This window comes from Leucopleurus acutus (assembly GCF_964270905.1).
Source record: "Leucopleurus acutus genome assembly, chromosome: 2".
Taxonomy (NCBI): Eukaryota; Metazoa; Chordata; class Mammalia; order Artiodactyla; family Delphinidae; genus Leucopleurus; species Leucopleurus acutus.
Window position 1 is genome coordinate 168,191,102 of NC_139143.1, and position 14,743 is coordinate 168,205,844.

Genomic DNA, 14,743 nt, shown 5'->3' on the forward strand with positions numbered 1-14,743 from the left:
GGTGACTGTTGGAAGGCAGAGCCAGAGACTTCGTAGCAGATGTGGACACATCAGTGTGGCTGGATGGACCCAAAAGCAGCAAATGACCACGAAGGTCAGGAGAGAAAAAAGTTAAGGCAACAGACTCTTTATTTAATGTGGTTTTAAAATACATCAAAATCAAGTCCCTGGCTGTTGTGAATACCAAACAGAGACAAAAAAAGGCTGTCAGCACAGCTTCAAACAAATCTGGACAGCCAGGTTGGGCCATAAGGGAAGCAGTTACAGGGACAGAAGGCAGCACCCTTCCCCCAGGCGGGTGCCTGGATGTCCCTAGGATGACCTCCTCTGTGCTGTGCAAGGTGGGAGGGCTGGAGCAGCAGCTGGAGAACCAACTCAGCAGGCCTCAGCCCTCCCCCATAGACACCAGGGCAGCTCCACTGGCCTTTTGGTCAGCCCTCCGAAGGGCCACCAGGGTGGGGGTGGAGGAGGGGAAATAACCATTTTTACAGACATAACATTCTCTTATAGAAAGTGCCTGAGCGCAGCCCATGGTCCAAAAACCTCACGGAAAACAAAATTTTTTAAAAGTGCTGCTGACACCTCTCAGAATCTGGTGTACATGAAGCTCTCAGCTGGACAAGACCCTGAGCACAAATTACTGTCAGCAGAGCCTCACCTGCTGTGGTCCCCTGGAGGAAAAACTAGCAATCTAAGAAACCAACACAGCTCTTGGTCCTAAAACTGAGGTCATGGGCATGAGACCTGCCCCAGGGAGGAAGGAACTGGTCTTCACTCATGGATAGGTCACCTCTTCATCTGGCCCAGGACCCTGGCCGGTGTGGGCAGCACCCAGAAACCTGGGCTGACTTTGGGAAGCAGAGCAAGCAGAGCAGCTGTAGTGATCGGTTAAGATTTGGTCAACGAACAGGAAGAAGAATGGGGTCCCCAATTATAGCCTAGCCTGGATGCCTAGAGACAGGCGGCTGGAGGTGAGAGCAGAGGTTCTACCCTGCACAGCTGGGGCCACCTTGCTCACTGTAGATCCTCAGCAGCTAGACTTGGTTTCTGAGGGCTATAATTCCCCACACCACACTGGGCTCCAACAGTCCCCTCCCCACCAACACTATGGGCTTTAAGAGGTAGCTGAAGTGGGGCAGGCAATCATGTGGGTCACTGCAGGCCTTCCTGCTTGTTTTGAAGGGGGCAGGCAGAAACTTCTGTCTCTTCTCTGTACTTCCTTAGCTCAGCAAACCCCGTATGGGGTTGGCAGCTCTTATGTTCCTCAGCAGAGCAGTATCTCAGCCAGGGATGGCAAATAGGTCTCAACACTCATACTGGTTGCTGGGGGAATCTTGAGAAATGATATACCAGGGATTTAGCAGGGAATACTCCGAAGCAGATTAGTGGTACCTACCATGGGGGGAAGAGGGGAAATGCTGTGCCATTCATTTGCCATCTCTGGTCTAAGTCCTAACATAATTCAGGAGTACTTAGCACTCTTCATGAACCTAATTATCTGAGGAATTTAAGTTAAGGGCTGAAAAGAGCGGGCTATTTGTGGAAGATGAAGGGACTTATAAGATAATGAATTAACTTCAAGGAAATACAGCAAGAAGCAAAAACTCAACCCTCCGATCCATCTTGGTCTGTGGCTCCCTCAGCTATACTGAAGCTGAGGCCCAGCTGGAGATGGGGTTATAGGACCCCAAACGCAGCGTAGCCCTGCTTCCTGACCCAAGACTCATTCTGCTGTTCCAGAACATTGTTCTGTACAAAGATTGACTAATACACTGGCAAGTTTGCCACCAGCAGGACTTTCAGAGTATAGAGTAGCATGTATGAGGGGTGGGAGTGGTGGGGGTAGAGAGGAAAACAGACACAACTATCTGCAGCCATTCTGCGGACTTCTGGGGCTCAGTCAATGGCTGAGTCTCATTCTTACCCATTAGCTGTCAGATAAGAGCTGGGGGCTCCCACACAGCAAGAAATGGGATGTCAAGGGGGACATACCACAGCTCTTACTACTTGGGCAACAAAATCACGGCAAACCTCAAAAGAATGCACATTGGTGGTGTGGGTGCAGGAAGCAGAAACAGACTCATGAGGCCAAAGGGACAGCTGGACCCGGGGCCCGGCAACTGCTGCATGGAGACAGTGGTGGTGGCATCAGCAGTGGCCTCCCAGGATTGTAAGCTTGTGACAAAGCCATCAGAAGCCCTTTCCTTTCTCTCACTATAAACAAACAATCTGACTTCATCAAGCAGGAATCCTGAGCACCAACATGGCAAAGGTGCCAGGTGGGGTGGTGAGGGGGTGGGGCACTGGAGGCCAGGAACCCAGGCACCACCACCATAGCACCCCTTCTTCCTCAGAAGATCCTCAAAACAAACACTGTCATGTGCAAAACCGAAACAAAACCAAGGCAAACAGAACAAAACCCAAAAACCTTCAGAAAGAATCCTTTTGGTGATCTCGTCAATCATTTGTGCAGGCTACAGAGGCACCTGTGAATGATAAGGCTACTGCGAAGCATCATTGGCCTGGTCCTGGCACTACCGGAGCGCAGGGGAAGCTGAGGGGCTCCCTACCAGCACATCATCCCGCACAGAACATGCTCCAGGTCCCTTGTCCTAGGTAGGGAAGCAGTCTAATCACTGGCTCTGACTGCCTTGTCAATGCTCTGCCTGGCGACCCCTTTTCCAGATTAAGAGAAGCAAAGGAGCTTCCAGGAGAGCTAGAAGAGCCAGAGCTGCCCAAGTCCCACTAACAGGAGAACACAGTCATGGCCTGGGTGTGTCACCTGTCATGAGCCCTGAAGGTAGCAGGGAGGGAGGGGCTGAGCCTCAAATTGGGCAGGGAAACGCTCAAATCACTTCTCCTGCCAACTTACTGTGATGGCAGCCACAGACGACAACTCCGCTTTAAGACTCTTCAGCTCACAGAAGAGCCACTGACTTCATCTGTACACACCCCCACCTCTGATGCAAGCCCGTTTTACACTTACAGATATAAATGTATGAGGCCTTGCACATATGCCATATGTATGTAAAACTGACCCACAAAATCCAAAACTGCAAAGAGTCAGATGGCAGCCAGGTCACAGCACCCTGGGCCTCAGCGGCGGGAGCCTCACATGGGCCAGGCCTGGCTGGGCTGCTCGCTCCCTTCCCAGCTCCCTAGGCAGTGATGGAGGCGGGTTCCTGGGGCCCAGTTTGGCCTGATGCTTCCATGCTCGGTGCTCCGGGGCAGCAAGGAGCTTCTGTGACCCTTGGGGAGCTAGGTGCTTGGACCCTGGGCCCCTCGCCACCCTGTTCCTTGGAGGTATTGGCAGCCTCTGGCCTTCGCTCAGGGCCGCTGTCAGTGAGGGGAGCCTGGCCCCCAGCACTTAGGTCCTGCACCCTCTTGTTCAGGTCATTGCGCTCTGACTGCAGTGCCCGACACAGCTTCTCCAGCCGCTGTATTTTGACCTGCAGGCCCTCCAGCTCTTTGTCCCGGAGTGTTTTCTAGGGAGAGACATAGGGCCTTCAGTTCCATGTCATCAACGCCCCACCCAACACTGCCACTTGGTAGAAAACATTCACACTTTTAACAACGCTGGGCACCGATCAGAGTAAAAAAGCTGGCCGCTTTCAAGTAAACAGCCCTGGTTTATGCTGAGACTTGGCTGTCGGTTGGGGGCAGTGTGGTGTAGAGAAGGGGCATGGCTTGGAGACAATGGATTCCTCTGTTTATCCACCAGATGGCCTTAGCAAAGTACTTGGCTTTTGAGCCTACTGCCTTATCTGTTATACTGGACTACTAATGTCACCCTCACAGATCTCAAGAGAGCTCAATGAACCGGCACATCTAAACACTCAGCAGGGTCTGGCACACAGCAGCCTCTCCGTCAATTAGTTATTTTCTCCTCCTACATCTCAAGCCACAAAATCAAATTATCTGGGCAGTTCTGCAGCTGCATGCAAGCTATGCGCATCACTGGCACCCCTTGTTTTTTCTGCTCCTTTCCTCCTTTCTTCCATCTGCTCTCTTTGCTTCCCCTACAGACCTATCACTAAGCTCACCACCTCTCTCGGGGAGACAGCCGACAGTGCCTCTGGACTTGGATGGACATGTATGTGAATCCCAGCTCCACCTCGTGGCAGCTGCATCACTTCTCGGTACAATGTACAGGAAAGGGCCCAGTACTCAAGAGCCGCACACCCCCAGCCCAGATGCAGGTCACACTCAGCCCACCTCCTCGGCCATCTCAAGCAAGGCCTTGTTGCTGCTCTCCCACCGGGACCGGTACATGGTGGTTTCTTTTTCCAGCTTCTTGATCTTCTTAGTCATCTGGGTTATGTGACACATAAAAGGAAATGGTCAGGGGTCCAGGCTGTCTGTGCATCTGTGTCTCCAAAGTGGGGAATGATCCTAAGGGGGCAAGGTATTACTGGGCGCAGTCAGTGCCCTCTGTGCCACCCCAGGGTGTCTCCAGTTAAATACAGCCCACCCAGACCCTACTTATGGTCTCAATCACACTATTACTGTAAACAGCTCCCCGTGAAGCACTCCAGGGAGGGGGCTTCCTGAAGGCAGGCCCAGTGTTCAACTCTGAATGAAGCTGCTTATGCCCCTGCAGCCACACCCAGTCTGGACCACTGTTACCTTTTCCATCTCTTGTTTGAACGTGGTGAACACCTCACTGCTTTTGGAAAGAGTGTTCTGGAACTCTTCAAACTTCTCCGTGTATAGGGCAAGCTGGGCGAGAAAGAAGCCCACGGGTAAGACTGGGTTTCTCTGGAGGGCACTTCTGGTCAACACACTCAGACTCACCCTTGGCCCTCTGACCCAACAACTCTCTTGAGATACCAGTTTTCTTTAAAACAAAACAAAAACCATATATTTGGAAGGATATAATCTAAAATGTTAAGCCTAAAAAGTAGGATTTGGGGGTGACTTGTATTTTCTTTTATGTTTGTTTTCGAACTTTTCTTCCAGAATGAAGTCTAACTAATGTAACTGAAATCACCCATTCCGTCCCCACCTCCTCAAAAGCAGCACAACAATTCTGACTAGGAGCCGAGTACTTCGAGCTCACCTAGCCACCTGGTCACCACCACACAGGTGCTGGGAGGGTCCGGGGAGAACAAAGTCTTAGGAAGGTCACACAGGAGTCAAGGTGGTCCTAGAATGAGGGTTCCATTTCCCTCCCCACAGGATGGGGCTCAGCGTGGGGACCACGAAGGCACAGGGGGAGGCTACACAGTCTCACCTGCTGTTTCAGGTGGGTCTCCTGCTGCTTCATCAGCTCGCACATCCTCTGCGACTCCACAGCCTCTTTGAGGAGCTATTTCCGAGACAGGACCCCAGATTCCATCAGAAGCCCCCAGAGGGTACGTCTGGATTTTCTTCGCCACATGCACCATAACCCATCAAGGCTTCCTGCTCTCAGACTGGTGTCTGAGGAAGCAGTGCCCTGGTCTGACCAGACAGCAACCTCTCCCGTACAAACTTGACTATAAGCTGAGCCAGAACCCAACCTGCCTCCTCCCAGACCCCCACCCCTGGGGCCTGAGCCTCACAAAATCCTTCTCCCGCTGGTGCCTCTCCTCTGCCTCCTTCAGCATCTCCTGGGCCTGCTGGAGCTTGGCGTCCACCAGCTGCTGCTGTAGGTCCTTGTGTTTGAAGACTTTGTCAATGTGCTGCAGGAAAGCATCATGAGAGGGGTCCATCTGTCAGGCTCCCTTTCTCAGGGAGGCCCAGTGGCTGCAGGGATGCCCCATGTGCAGAGACCAGGGCACTGCCAGCCTACCACCTCAGTCTGACATGCTGGACTCCCACGTGTCCCATAGGATGTGAGACCCAAGTCCCTGGAAGGTCTACTGCCCAACCTCACCTTGTGTCTTTCCCACTGAGTCACTCTAAAGTGAGCACAGGGGTTTAAGGATGAGATCAGCTCCCAGGAAGCCAAGTAATAAATATACTCCAATCTCTAGCCTTAAGAAAGATTACGTACTCCATTGGACTGAGAACCCTTACTTCTGGAGCCCAACTCCCTTGTAAATGAGAAGAAAGGGCAAACACGACTTCTCTACCAACATAACAGCTTAGCTCAGTTGGCAGAGATCTGCTGTATCTGCAGGTGAAGATCAGATGTGTGGATCCCAACGAATGGCTGTCCTGACTGCTGGAGGAGCCCCGGGAACTGGGACCAGGTGAGAAATCAGTGATGGAGAGGTGGTGATGAACGTGAGTGCTACTTCAAAGGTCAAAGCAACTGAAAACAGGGAGGTGGAGAATGGGATATATTTTTTGGATGGGGGAAGAAAACGTGGCTTCGAGACACGTCTAGTTTGAGACATGATGAATTTCAGTCACCTGTGATCTACGGTTGGGAGGCTTGTGGGGCAGGATGGGAGTGCCTGAATCTGACTGGGGACGGGGTGCACCTCCACTCCCACAGGGAGAACCAGGGGGAAAGGAGAGGGAAGACGAAGAGGGGCCTCAGCTGCTTGAAGTAGGTGCCTCACTCTGGTGGCTCAGGAAGCCTCCATGTCTCTCAGCGCTGAGGGACAAGAACCAAACCAACTCCTCTCAAACCAGCCTTCATCCCAGAGGATGAAGCACAGGAAAAGAGGTGGGTCAGGGAAGGCCCCTCCAGGCCCTGCACACGTGATCACTACACTGGACTGTGAGCCCAAGAGGGCAGGGTCTTGCCCATCCCACCCACCACCACATCCCACAGTCTAGGAAGGGGCCTGGTCCAGCCCTGTAAGGTAGCTGCCAATCTCCCTGTTCACAACATTTAAGAAACAGAAGCCCAGAACGCCAAGTGACTGGCGTGTGGGGACCCAAAGAGAGGGATCTGAGCGCCTGGGGCAGCAACCAACACCAGCCAAGGGAGTGATATCCTGCCCTTTCAACTGGCAGGGGCAGCAGAGCAGCAAGTAATCAGAGGACGCAGCCCCTAGAGTCGATCACTGAACACAGTTGCAGCTCTTCAAATTCTAAAATACTCTGAAAACTGAAATTGCCCTAACCAAGCAGATAAACTTGTAAGGCTAATAAGCATTGTAAGGTTAATTATAAACCTAGGCGAGAATACTCAGAAGTTTTATTGCATAAGCATTAACGTGTCTGATTTGGGGGTGCTGCCACATGGCCCTGCTGGGAGTGCTACGTAATACCCAGTCCATGAACATAACTCTAGTCTAAAACGTGGACAGTTCTAATTCCAAAAGACACCTGGCCCTACTGTTTAGGACGAGGTGCTGTGGACCTGCGATTGTGTGGCCACAGGTGAGTCTCTTCTCAACACCTCAGCCCTCATCTACATGAGGATGTACAACATCACTCCCCTCCCGAGGAAAGGAGGGAGAATGGGGGAAGGGATGAAGCCTAGAAAGCGCTGCCTGGCACCGGCATCCACCCAGCACCCACAGTCCCCTGGCGACCCCTCACCTCCTCCCGTAGCTCGTACTGCTCAATCAGCTTCTTGAGCCTCTCAGCCAGCTCCACGTTCTCCTGGCGCAGCTTGGAATTGCGCTCATTGTGCTGTTCCATCTGCAGCTGGATGTCATTCAGTGTCACCTGGAAGTGCGAGGTCACCTCCTTGCGTTTCTCCTCCTCCTCCCTGGCCCGCTGCACGCCTTCTTCCTGGGCAGAGAAGTCAGCCCCAGCTCCATCATCCACTGTCCCCTGGCCAGACTCACAGGGCTCCCCCACCAGTTCAGGTATGTTCTCTCCCAGTAGCCCTCCCTGCTTTCCAAGTGAGGAGTAGCCAGGATCCAAGAGGTCATGCAATGGGGGCTCCTAATGGACCCCTCTGTATATCGGGTGACATCGAGCCAGAGACTCCCTAGAAAAATGCAGGCATACACGTAAGTGCCTTTCTAAAGAAATCTGGATTTCCTGAGGCCTACTCTTCCAGGCCTCAGAACAGGATTTGGAAGACCTATTTGTCTCAGTTTAATGTGCTTCTATCTCTGACCCACCCCCTCTCCCCTGACCAAGTAGTTAAAATTCAGTAATTCCCAGGGTTGGCAGGGCTGTGCAGAATTAGGCACTCAGACACTGTTGGCAGGAAGGCGATCTGGCAAAATCTATTAAAATTTGCATATTCTTCGACCCAGACATTCCACTTCTGAGATTTATCCTATGGATAAATTCCATGTAATTAGCCAGGGATATATATAACAAGAATTTTCACTGTAGCTCTATACATGAAACAGTGAAAAATTGGAAACGACACAAAACACATTAACTAGGGTACTGATCAGATGCAGCATATCCATACAATGATGCTGTTAAAAAGAATGAGAGAGGCTTATAAAACTGCTAGGGAAAGATAAGGCATTGTGTAAAGTGAGAAAATGGAATAGGCTATGAAACAATACATGTATAATAATTTCATTAAAAATACTTTACGTAAGCTTTTACATGTAGACAGGAAAGTCAGAAGGCTGCACTTAGACTTACATATAAGCAGGTTTACTTCCCATTAGTTTCTGCTGGGACCGGGACCGGGACCAGGGTCAAGGAGGGTGGGCAACAATTACCTTTGATTTGTTAGACTTTTGTCACCTTTGTATCTTTTACATCACATTTATATTAAATTTGTAATGTTTTAAAAAATAAAATACAATTGAGAAAAACAAGTTGCAAAATATATTTACTGATGCAAATTTTTAAAGAAATATAAAGGATATATATACAAAAGCTATCTGGAGATTACAGTAATGACCAGGCCTTAACCAGACTGACCCCACCCTAGGAGAAGCAGAGGTTGGAGAAAGGCCCCAGCACTCCAGACTGATGACCCTCTCCACCCTCCAGCTGCTCACCTGGGACTGCTATGGGATGGAGAAACCTAAAGCCCTGCATCCAGGTTCCTTCAACACCTTAGCCTTTATCTCATCTAATACAAGTGCATGTCAAGTGGTTACAAGTAGCTCTCTAAAGTACGGCATCATTGGGGAAATCTCTTTCTATGCCGAAAGCCTGTGCTGCTTTTAGGGGGAAAGCCACCAAAGACAAGTGAGGTCAGGGAAAGCGGCTGGCCCACCTTGAGGGAACGGTTGTGGCGCTGCAGCTCTCGGCACAGGCTCTCAAGCTTGCTGCGGGCCAGGACAGCCTTGCTGTGCTCGCCACGCAGGTGGTCCTTCTCCTGTACCAGCTGGCTCTGCTTCTTCTGCAGGAGCTTCATCTGCTTCTGGGAGTTCCGGTGCTCCTCCAGCTGGGAATGGGGATGGGGACGGCAGATAAGAGCCCCGTGGGGACCCAGGGTCTCCTGAGCTGACCCGACTCCAGCCACCACAGCTCAGGCCGGACACTATGAGGGTGCTTCACACACTGCCCCCAATAACCCCAAGGGCCCCAGCTCAAGGATACAGAAATGGACGCTAAGGACAAGCAGAGGGGCACAGCCAGCAGATGCCAGTTTCTCTCTGAGCTTTGACTGCAGATTCAAAGCTCGCAAGACTCTCAGACCATGACATTCCCCCAACTCTCGGGACACCCATGCCCTCAGATGAGCCCACCTGCTACCACCTCCTTATACTCAGCAACAGACCCTGGTTCACCATTTCTCTCCTCAACATGATTCCTAGAGTCAAGGCGGCCTTTTCATTATCGACAGATAATCCTTCTGGCTCCCTGGCTTCACAGACCCTCACCTCTTCCTCAGACCCTGTCCTCTCTCAGCTCAGGTCCCCTCCCATGAGCCTATTCGGCACTGTACAGGAGAAATACAATGCGACTCAGAGTAATTAAAAATGTGCTGACCTCCCAGGGCAGGGAGGGTACGAGGAGAATGGGGAGAACTGACCAGCTCAGCATACTTCTTGCACAGAGCCGCGAGCTTCTCCTCTGGGGTACTCAGCGTGTTCAATGTCTGCATCAGTAACGTGATCTCCTTTCCTGCAAAGCACAGGGAGCAAAGGCATGTACCCCCTTCTCTGGGGGCCCCCCTTCAGGTCTGGGCCCACTCTTCTGCCTTAAGGTAGCCCTCCCCTATTCTCCAGCACCCATCACAGAGGACATGCTCAATAAATACTAATTAAATGAATGACTGAGTCTCTGTCAAATCCCCGTGGTGAGCACCACGAATGGGAGAAAGAAAACTGCCTACTCTACCTACAGGTGAAAGAAAGGTGTCCCACCTGCGAAGTCAGTGCTGTTTCAATGCAAGGAAGGCCCTTCTGAAAGAGGAAGGATGCAAAAGGAACAGGTCTCCTTAAGAACACTGCACTCCAGTCAACAGAGGCAGACAAGAGTGCACTTTAAAATGACTATCCTCCCCAATTAATAAATATAGCTTTCAATATTTGATCCTAAGATTAAAATAACTTAAAAAAAAAACCTTTAAATTAGGGCAACAGGTATGGGGGGTGGGGGAGTAGCGACTAAGACATGGGTGTAATACCACCTTTGATTCTCTGACACACACTAACCCTCCATCCCCACCCAAGTGACTCCCCCATGCCTGTGACTGAGTCAAAGAGAGGGCCACCGTACATAGCACTGTGCCAGGCTCCTGAAGTGTCAACCCCGGGAGGCTCTGAGAGATCAATGCAGAGAATGCAAATCATGGGCACACAGGCCAAAACAAATCCAACCCACAGATGGGTTCTGTTTGGCTCCTATCGTATTAGTTGCCAACTATTAAAATCTAGAGATTTCACATAGTAACTCTAGATTTCTGGCTTAAAAAAAAAAAAAAAAAGCCAGCTACAATTTTTACATGCTATCAACTCACTGGGACCAGGTGGCAGTCAAGCTTTTGGATAAAGGGGGCATTCTCTTGGTCTCATGGGGCCCTCTGGCTAGCTTGGTTTATTTGAATTTTCAACCCTGGTCTAGTCTAATTCTCTTACTGTGCAGAGGAGTGAAAACTAAGGACCAGAGAGGAGAAACGTCTTGCCCAAGGTCACACAGCAAATTAGAAATGGTGCTGGCGGGCACAGACTGCCGACTCAGGACTCCTGCTTTCCATCTCTCAAAGAAAGCAGGCTGGACTTCGGTTCCTGCTTGCTCCCAAGGCCAGAAGCCCTTGTGCAGTGAACAACCTGTACACCTCTATCTATGGCACCACTGTCCCGGCTTTGATTAAACGACGTAGTTTGACAGTTCTGGAAGTAGGGTTTCCTCTGAATCCTGGCAGAGCAGGCTAGCCCAGGATGTCAGGTCCAAACTCCCTCCCCTCACCAGCCTCACAAGCAGCTGCCCTCTGCTCACCCAGACCCTTGGCTTTCTTCTTCTCCTGTGGCCTTCGGTGGTCTCGGTCTACGACCTCGTCACTTGCCCGGCTCTCGTCTGTGCCCGGCTCCCCCTTGGAAGTCTCTTTCTCACCATTGACTACTGGGGTCTCTGGCTCGGGCTCCCCATTCCTCGAGGCATAGGTCCTGGACTTCTCTGCATCTTCAGGTTCAGCAGGCTCACCCTGTGCCCCATCCTCGCCTGGGCCCCCCTGACTGTTGTCAACACAGTATGTACTAAGGATGTCTTCCAGCTGGCGGCTCAGCTCCTCAGAGACATCCTGGAGGGCCCCAGACTGAGCAGTTTTGGCTTGTGCTCCTTCAGCAGGAGAGGATGAGGGGCAGAGAGAGAAATAAGATGGTTATGCCACTGGTTGGGAGTTTTCAGGCCCAAACGTACTGGTTTGGGTTGCCTAACTTCTCTAAGGCTCAGTTTATTTCGCTGTAAAACGATGTAACTATTTCTTACTACTGCCCAACCACGCTTGTTGTGGGTATAAAAGAAATCAAGTAAGTAGACCATCCAACACACAGGGGTGGCATCATGTAGCAAGAACTCTACGTCCAGTCCATCCCCTTCTCCTCCCCGCCAATGTCACCTCTTGCCATTAAAAAAGTTTCAGGGGGCTTCCTTGGTGGTGCAGTGGTTGAGAGTCTGCCTGCCGATGCAGGGGACAAGGGTTCGTGCCCCGGTCCGGGAAGATCCCACATGCTGCGGGGCGGCTAGGCCCGTGAGCCATGGCCGCTGAGCCTGCGCGTCCAGAGCGCGTGCTCCGCAACGGGAGAGGACACAACAGTGAGAGGTCCGCGTACCGCAAAAAAAAAAAAAAAAAAAAAAAAAAAAAAAGTTTCAGGGAATTCCCTGGCGGTCCAGTGGTTAGGACTCCATGCTTCCACTGCAGGAGGCATGAGTTCCTGGTTGGGGAACTAGGATACTGCAAGCCGCTGGCGCCACCAAAAAAAAAAAAAAAAGTTCCAGAGGAGACACTGCTTTGGGAAAGCAAGTGTTCTCCTTACTTGTTGCAAGTAATAAATCCTTCCTTCTCTGGTGGGGAAAAAAAAGTCCCAGAAATGCCTCAAATATAAACAGCAGTTACCCACTGGTGAACGACGTGTTTGTAACCTGGATTTGCTGGTTGGGTGTCTCATTTGACTGCCAACCTGACTTGATCCTGTCAGAGCCTTCTCTCAAGAGAGTTCTGTCCCTGTGCTTAGAGTGGGAGCCTCTATCAACTCCCCAGCAGCCAGTGGGGACTGCACAGACTCAGCGCTGTCCTCCTCTCATTCTACATTTCCTCCTTGCTGGGTAAACAGTGGCCTTGGCCTCTAACTCCAGAAGCTGGAACGGCGCACCACAAACTCCTCCCCCTGCCCGCTGGAAAAGCAGAGCTGGCACACACCCTCAGCCTTCCCTGGAGCCTGGATGGTGGAACCTTCAGCTTCTGTCGCAGGAGCCGACTGGCTGGGCCGCCCCTGGGCTCCCTCGGGTCCAGCTTCCGGTTGCCCCGGGGTGTTTTTTGGGTTGGAAGTGTTGCCTGATTGCTTGGCAGCCCCATTCTTTTTGTCTTGGTTCTTCATTGTGGTTTGCAATGTTAGGTTAGGAGCAGATCCTATAGAAACAAACACACTTGCTATTTTCCAGACTTTAAAATTCTTCGCAGCCTGGATCAGAAATCCCAACACCGGGCACGCAAAGCTTCTTGAAACAAACCGGCAGGCCTTCCCTGGAGGGAGCCAGCGGTTCTCCCAGTTTCCGGTCCGTCACCGGCGCCTGGTGTGCCCAGGAGCGAGGGAGGAGCGGCCTCCTTTTTCCTGAAGCCACTTCCCGGCACAACACGGCCCCCTCACCACAGGCCGCGCGCGGGATACGTTCAGGGCCCGGGACTGACGTGGCGGGACGCTGGATTCCCGGTCCTTCCCCGCCCCCCACGCCCCACGTGCCGCTCCCCCCTCAAACCCGCGCGCAGCCACCCACGCCTCGCGCGCCCTCCAGCCGCGCGCGCCGGGCGCGCGCATGCGCACAGGCCTCAGCCCTGCCCCCCCGGCCCGAGCCCTAGCACGGAATCCACGCGATTCCTCGCACCGGCCAGAAGCGTCTGGGACCACAGACCCTCTGTTCGCTTCGTACCCTTAGCCGACGCTGTACGCACCTCACCGCCGACGCCCTGACGGCTTCGCCCGCTCTGCCCTCGTACCGGAAACCCTGGATAACTGCTGCCGGCAGAGCCTCCTGCTAGCGCCGCAGCCAATCAATAGCCGGCGCTCGCGCGAGGCTTGCTGGGAAAGATGAAGCGAAGGCGGCCTCCGAGGCGGGTGAGTTGGGAAGGGAGGGGAGGGAAAGGACTACGCTTCCCTCCATGCACCGGGGCTGACCCCCACTCCCAAGATGCAATAGGGTTTTAGTCCTCGGAGCCGCAGACCCAGGAGGTCCGAAAGGAGCCAGTCATTCTGCGCAAATACTCACGTCAGCCTCGTTTCTGTCTCGAAGGAGCTATGATTCAGCTCTCAGAGCCTTGCGCCTGGCTGCATTTTCCGGTACGCCTCCACCACCCCGTCCCTCCTGCTGTGAACATCTACGACTATCTAGGAACCCTGAGGACGAGGGAGAGAATACACTGGGCTGGGCATCAGGCCTGTATTCCAGTCCCAACTTCACTAATTTGCTATGTGACGGTATTCTTTTCCCTCCCAGGGCTTCAATTTCCGTATGCAAATAGAAGGTTTTAATAGTTTTTTGAACAATAGCTTTCCCGGTTCCTCGTAAATACTGTACTGTTTGTTATTGCCAATTTACAGCTGTGGACTGTAAGACAAAGGTTAGGTAACTTGTCCAAGGTCACGTCGCTATTGAACGATTAGAGCAGATTCAAAGCTAGGAAGTCTGGCATCCATCTTTACTGGACTACCCTGTCTCTTACTCAGAAGAAACCACCACCACCGTAGGCTTTCCTTGAGGATGAATCAAAATAACTTGGGAAAGTAATTTATTTTTCCATCTTCATTACCAGCTTGAGCCCCTCTCTGAAAGGTGCTGAGGGGGCCCTGCAAGGGGGACTTTGGCCTCAGCAGATTCCTGAGGCTTTTCTGACTGGCCCACCCTCTACAAAGTCCCAATTGCACTGGAGCTAAAGGGGAAAAAAAGCCAAGCTTTTCTCCAAGTGTAAGATCACAATTCTTTTTCTGTTTGTCTATAGATAATGGAATAAAGCCCAGCAACCCATGTGCCTGGAATTTAATGCCTAAATGGTTTGTTTGGCTTCTGTTTCCAGCCAATCCTGCCCAATCCCTCTGCCTTTTTTGTTACATCTCTACTTTTACTATCTCCAGGATTTCCCAGGTTTTTGCAGGTGCTTTTCTACCTTCCAAAATTCCCTTCTTGGTGAAACAAAATCTTTTGAGGCCCACTGAGCTCAAAGTTCACTTCAGAACCTTTTCAGTACTCTGCAGTCTGTCCTAGCTCCCTGGGTCTAGACAGAGTTCTATTACAGCATTAGTGATGAGGTGTTGAAATTATTTACTTACAACTC

The 14,743-nt window shown here is 51.8% G+C and overlaps 1 protein-coding gene across 1 annotated transcript; it reads right to left on the reverse strand.

Moving 5' to 3' along the window:
* Nucleotides 1-117: 117 nt before the first annotated feature.
* Nucleotides 118-13,430, reverse strand: TXLNA (taxilin alpha). The gene is made up of 11 exons (XM_082834118.1): nucleotides 13,367-13,430; nucleotides 12,617-12,826; nucleotides 11,197-11,535; nucleotides 9,788-9,879; nucleotides 9,026-9,196; nucleotides 7,423-7,617; nucleotides 5,544-5,663; nucleotides 5,234-5,308; nucleotides 4,627-4,719; nucleotides 4,216-4,311; nucleotides 118-3,485 (listed from the first exon to the last, which is right to left on the reverse strand). Exons 2-11 carry the CDS (start codon nucleotides 12,792-12,794, stop codon nucleotides 3,159-3,161), a joined length of 1,686 nt encoding a protein of 561 aa, XP_082690244.1. The 5' UTR covers nucleotides 12,795-12,826; nucleotides 13,367-13,430; the 3' UTR covers nucleotides 118-3,158.
* Between the last annotated feature and the right edge of the window lie 1,313 nt (nucleotides 13,431-14,743).